At 57.4% G+C, this 4,892-nt stretch overlaps 1 protein-coding gene across 1 annotated transcript; it reads left to right on the top strand.

Moving 5' to 3' along the window:
- The first annotated feature begins 410 nt into the window (after positions 1–410).
- On the top strand, positions 411–2,230 carry LOC133346313 (forkhead box protein B1-like). Its single transcript, XM_061557809.1, has one exon. The coding sequence runs from the start codon at positions 534–536 to the stop codon at positions 1,617–1,619; it is 1,086 nt and encodes a 361-aa protein (XP_061413793.1). The 5' UTR covers positions 411–533; the 3' UTR covers positions 1,620–2,230.
- The last annotated feature ends 2,662 nt before the right edge of the window (positions 2,231–4,892 follow it).

The following is a 4,892-nucleotide window of genomic DNA, read 5'->3' as shown; positions in this document are numbered from 1 at the left end:
GTGCAAATGAACCCAGATGAGGCCTTCGCGGGGCCATTGTCCTGTGATTATGGAGTGAGGAAACATTAATGAAGCCACTCCGGGGGTGAGCACGACTCGCGAACGTCAGAGACGCGGAGAGGCGGACGCGCTTCCTGCGAGGCACCCAGCCCCGTCTCGCGGACCGCGTCTCGAGTCCAGGCAGTCGATGCAGTCCATGCAGCGCAGCCTCGCGGGTCTGTACTGCCCAGAGCAGAGAACCGAGTCCACAGAGGCGATCCGCGACATCGTGAGGGGAGAAGCGACATCGAGTCCCCGCCGTGCTGCGCGTCGTCTCCCTCTGTCGCCGCCGTTCGCACCGTAGAGGAACTTTCACTCGAATCCCGAGAGAGCGAGAGAGCGAGAGGGGAGAGGGGAGAATCGGAGTCGAGGGGAGGGAGCGGGGGAGCGCACGGCTCTCGGCTGCGCGGAGAGCGGCGACTCTCCTCCTCCTCCTCCCGAGCGCGAGGCGAAACTTGGACGCGCGTGGGGCCGCGTCCCGGCGCGCCCAGAAGATGCCGAGGCCCGGGCGGAACACGTACAGCGACCAGAAGCCCCCGTACTCGTACATCTCGCTCACGGCCATGGCCATCCAGAGCTCGCAGGAGAAGATGCTGCCGCTCAGCGAGATCTACAAATTCATCATGGAGCGCTTCCCCTACTACCGCGAAAACACGCAGCGCTGGCAGAACTCGCTGCGCCACAACCTCTCCTTCAACGACTGCTTCATCAAGATTCCGCGGCGACCCGACCAGCCCGGCAAGGGTAGCTTCTGGGCCCTGCACCCGGCGTGCGGGGACATGTTCGAGAACGGCAGCTTCCTGCGACGGCGCAAGCGCTTCAAGGTTCTGCTGCACTCGGCCGGCAAGGAACCCGCGCCCTCCCCATACTTCCAGCACCACGCTCACCACGCGCACCACGCTCACCACGCGCACCAGCAGCAGCAGCAGCAACAACAGCAGCAGCAGCAACAGCAGCACGCGGCCAAGCTGCGTCTGTCCCTGGCGGCCAGCGGGGCCCACCTGCCGCAGTTCGCCGCCGCCGCCGCGTACGGCATGCATGGGCTGCCACCCGCGTCCAGCTTCAAGCACCCGTTCGCCATCGAGAACATCATCGCGCGGGATTACAAGGCGATGATGGCTGCGGGCGGCCTGGCGCTCTCCGCGGCTGTGCAGCCCGTGCCCACCAGCTACCCAGTGGCGGCCGGGCTGGCCCCCGTCGTGGGCTCGCTGGCCCCGGGGTGGCCGCACATGTACGCCACGGGGGTTCTGCACGACGCGGCGACCGCGGGCCCCGTGGCCGTGCCGGGCCTGCGCACCAGCGACTACGGCGCCTACGGAGTCCCCATCACGCCGCTGGTGTGCGGACACGCGGCGCAGGGCCTCCCCGCGGTGCCCGTGCCCATCAAGCCCGCGCCTCCGCCGCCTCTCCCGGCTCCCGCGGCCGCCTCGCTCCTCCTCGCCGGGGCCTCCCCGCGGCCCTCCGGGCCGGGGGGTTCCCCGACCTCTCCCGCCGCCGCGCCGCACAGGAGCCCCTCGCCCGGGGGGCACCTCCCGTCGTGTCCCCCGCCGGGTGCCCTGCGGTCCGTGTCGGTGCACTGAAGGAGCAGCGCGAAGGGGAGACGGGGACACGCGAACTCTCGCCTCGCCCCAACACACGCGGGTTTGGAGTGCGGGTTCATGGAGCGTCACCACCACCATCCTCATCACCACCACCACTCTCATCAGACACCATCGTAATTGTCATTATTTTTATTTTTCCGTCTGCCTGTAGCGATATTTGGCCGGCAAACAGTTTCGCAAGAGATGCTAGGGCGACGCGAGGTATACGATCTGAGCTGATGTAAAATGTGATACGTGACATGCGAGGTGTCAGGCGAGAGGTTTAGCACGTGAGATTCGATTCATGAGACGTGAGATGGGAGCTTTAAGATGTGAGGTCTAGGATGCGAGGTGTAAGACGTAAGTTGTTTAATGTAAAATGTGAGCTGTATGGCTGTGAGATGCAGAGAAGTAATATGTAGGGCTGTAAGATATAAGGTGTCAGATTTACAATGTGAGATGTGAATTGTAAGAGGTCAAATGTTTGGTGTAAATCTGATCTGAAGTATGCGAGTTGTACAATGTGAGATTGAGATGTCGGAGATTCAACCAGACGCACTTTTTTCGTGAGTCCCACTTCCTCTTCGTGAGGTCTCGGCTGCTGTAAATAAAGGAGGTGTAACGTGTAAAGCACGTGACCATGTGTGTGCGTTACACGTGTGTGTGTTGTACAGCACGTGACGATGTGTGTGCGTTACACGTATGTGTGTTGTACAGCACGTGACGATGTGTGTGCGTTACACGTGTGTGTGTTGTACAGCACGTGACCATGTGTGTGCGTTACACGTGTGTGTGTTGTACAGCACGTGACCATGTGTGTGCGTTACACGTGTGTGTTGTACAGCACGTGACCATGTGTGTGCGTTACACGTGTGTGTGTTGTACAGCACGTGGCGAGGTGTGTGCGTTACACGTGTGTGTGTTGTACAGCACGTGACGATGTGTGTGCGTTAAACGTGTGTGTGTTGTACAGCACGTGGCGAGGTATGTGCGTTACACGTGTGTGTGTTGTACAGCACGTGACCATGTGTGTGCGTTACACGTGTGTGTGTTGTACAGCACGTGACCATGTGTGTGCGTTACATGTGTGTGTTGTACAGCACGTGACCATGTGTGTGCGTTACACGTGTGTGTGTTGTACAGCACGTGGCGAGGTGTGTGCGTTACACGTGTGTGTGTTGTACAGCACGTGACGATGTGTGTGCGTTACACGTGTGTGTGTTGTACAGCACGTGGCGAGGTGTGTGCGTTACACGTGTGTGTGTTGTACAGCACGTGACCATGTGTGTGCGTTACACGTGTGTGTGTTGTACAGCACGTGACCATGTGTGTGCGTTACACGTGTGTGTGTTGTACAGCACGTGGCGAGGTGTGTGCGTTACACGTGTGTGTGTTGTACAGCACGTGACGATGTGTGTGCGTTACACGTGTGTGTGTTGTACAGCACGTGACCATGTGTGTGCGTTACACGTGTGTGTTGTACAGCACGTGACCATGTGTGTGCGTTACACGTGTGTGTGTTGTACAGCACGTGACGATGTGTGTGCGTTACACGTGTGTGTGTTGTACAGCACGTGACCATGTGTGTGCGTTACACGTGTGTGTGTTGTACAGCACGTGACGAGGTGTGTGCGTTACACGTGTGTGTTGTACAGCACGTGACGATGTGTGTGCGTTACACGTGTGTGTGTTGCACAGCACGTGACCATGTGTGTGCGTTACACGTGTGTGTGTTGTACAGCACGTGACGAGGTGTGTGCGTTACACGTGTGTGTTGTACAGCACGTGGCGAGGTGTGACGAGGTGTGTGCACTGCACGCGCGTGATGTACATGACGAGGTGTGTGCACTGCACTGACCTGTACCGTGAGTCTATTAAACAACCGCTGCATGCATGGCGCGACCGGGCCCGTGTCTCCTTCTCACACAACAGCTGCTGCTGCTGCGGAAACAACCACAACCACTCAGCCACGGGGTTGATGATCGTGGAGGCGAGAGCCAAACTGCGCTCGTTTCCCGTTTCATTCTCATCACCGATATCAGACGAAACCATCACTCGCGACTTCTGGAGAGCGTGACTCTCCAGAGCGATGCGAGTGATTCGCCTGCGCTGTGTATTGCAGAGTTTGTCGTCGAACTCGGACCCGTGTCTAACCGAGAAGGGCCCTTGCCTATAAACATCCATCCGGCTGTTGACCAGGATTGGTTCAGGCGAGCCAGACTGCTGCTCATGGGACAATCATTGGAGAACACTGGTCGGGAGTTTTTCTTGTGTGGAAATTGTGCACTCCCAGAAGCCCCGTGTGGCTGATGGAATGTGTAGACATGTGTTTATTTGGAGAGACAGGTATGTGAAGGAAGGCGAATTTACGTTGCTATTCGAGGTGAGAGCTCGGGACGGAACGGGTGCGAATTCGCGCGGGCTGGGCGCATTCTCCTGGAGAGTAGATCTGGAGAGTAGATCTGGAGAGTAGATCTGGAGAGTAGATCTGGAGAGTAGATCTGGAGAGTAGATCTGGAGAGTAGATCTGGAGAGTAGATCTGGAGAGTAGATCTGGAGAGCGCACGTGGGGAGCGCAGACCCGACGGCGTGCAACGTGCTCGCCACTGTGTGCGCACGGTGCGCACACACTCATAGCCACACACACACTCTATGACTCGCGGTGGTTATTAAGAAGTGCGCGTGATTAATAGCAAGCCTACAGTTACTCTGTACACACGACTTCAGCAAACACAACTTCAGTCATCACGACATCAATATTCACGGCATCAATAAACACGAATCTAGTAAAACACGACTTCACTTAACACGACATCAGCGAAACAATCGCTGCGTTGTGTTACGAGTTCCTGTGAGGTATCACGACGCCGCAAACGTAACGCAACAGCCGAGCGGGCATCAGCCTCCTTCTCGTATCGTCCCGTGCGCGGAGTACACACGGGGAGCGTACACACAGAGTACGCACAGAGTACGCACAGAGTATACACAGAGTACACACAGAGTACGCACAGAGTATACACAGAGTACGCACAGAGTACACACAGAGTATACACAGAGTATACACCGAGTATACACAGAGTACGCATAGAGTATACACAGAGTATACACAGAGTACGCACAGAGTACACACAGAGGACGCACAGAGTATACACAGAGTATACACAGAGTACGCACAGAGTACGCACAGAGTACACACAGAGAGCATTGCCACGGACAGAGCACTCGTCGGCAGAGTACGTGCAGTGCAGAATAAGAAGAATTCCGCACGCCCGC

Source organism: Lethenteron reissneri, chromosome 24 (genome assembly GCF_015708825.2).
Source record: "Lethenteron reissneri isolate LAM-NWPU_2019-01 chromosome 24, ASM1570882v1, whole genome shotgun sequence".
Taxonomy (NCBI): Eukaryota; Metazoa; Chordata; class Hyperoartia; order Petromyzontiformes; family Petromyzontidae; genus Lethenteron; species Lethenteron reissneri.
Note: the sequence above shows the minus strand (reverse complement) of the source record. Positions and strands in the feature narration are given on the sequence as shown.

Excerpts from the sequence above, each read along its gene's own strand:
- LOC133346313 (XM_061557809.1), top strand. The coding sequence starts at position 534 with ATGCCGAGGCCCGGGCGGAACACGTACAGCGACCAGAAGCCCCCGTAC.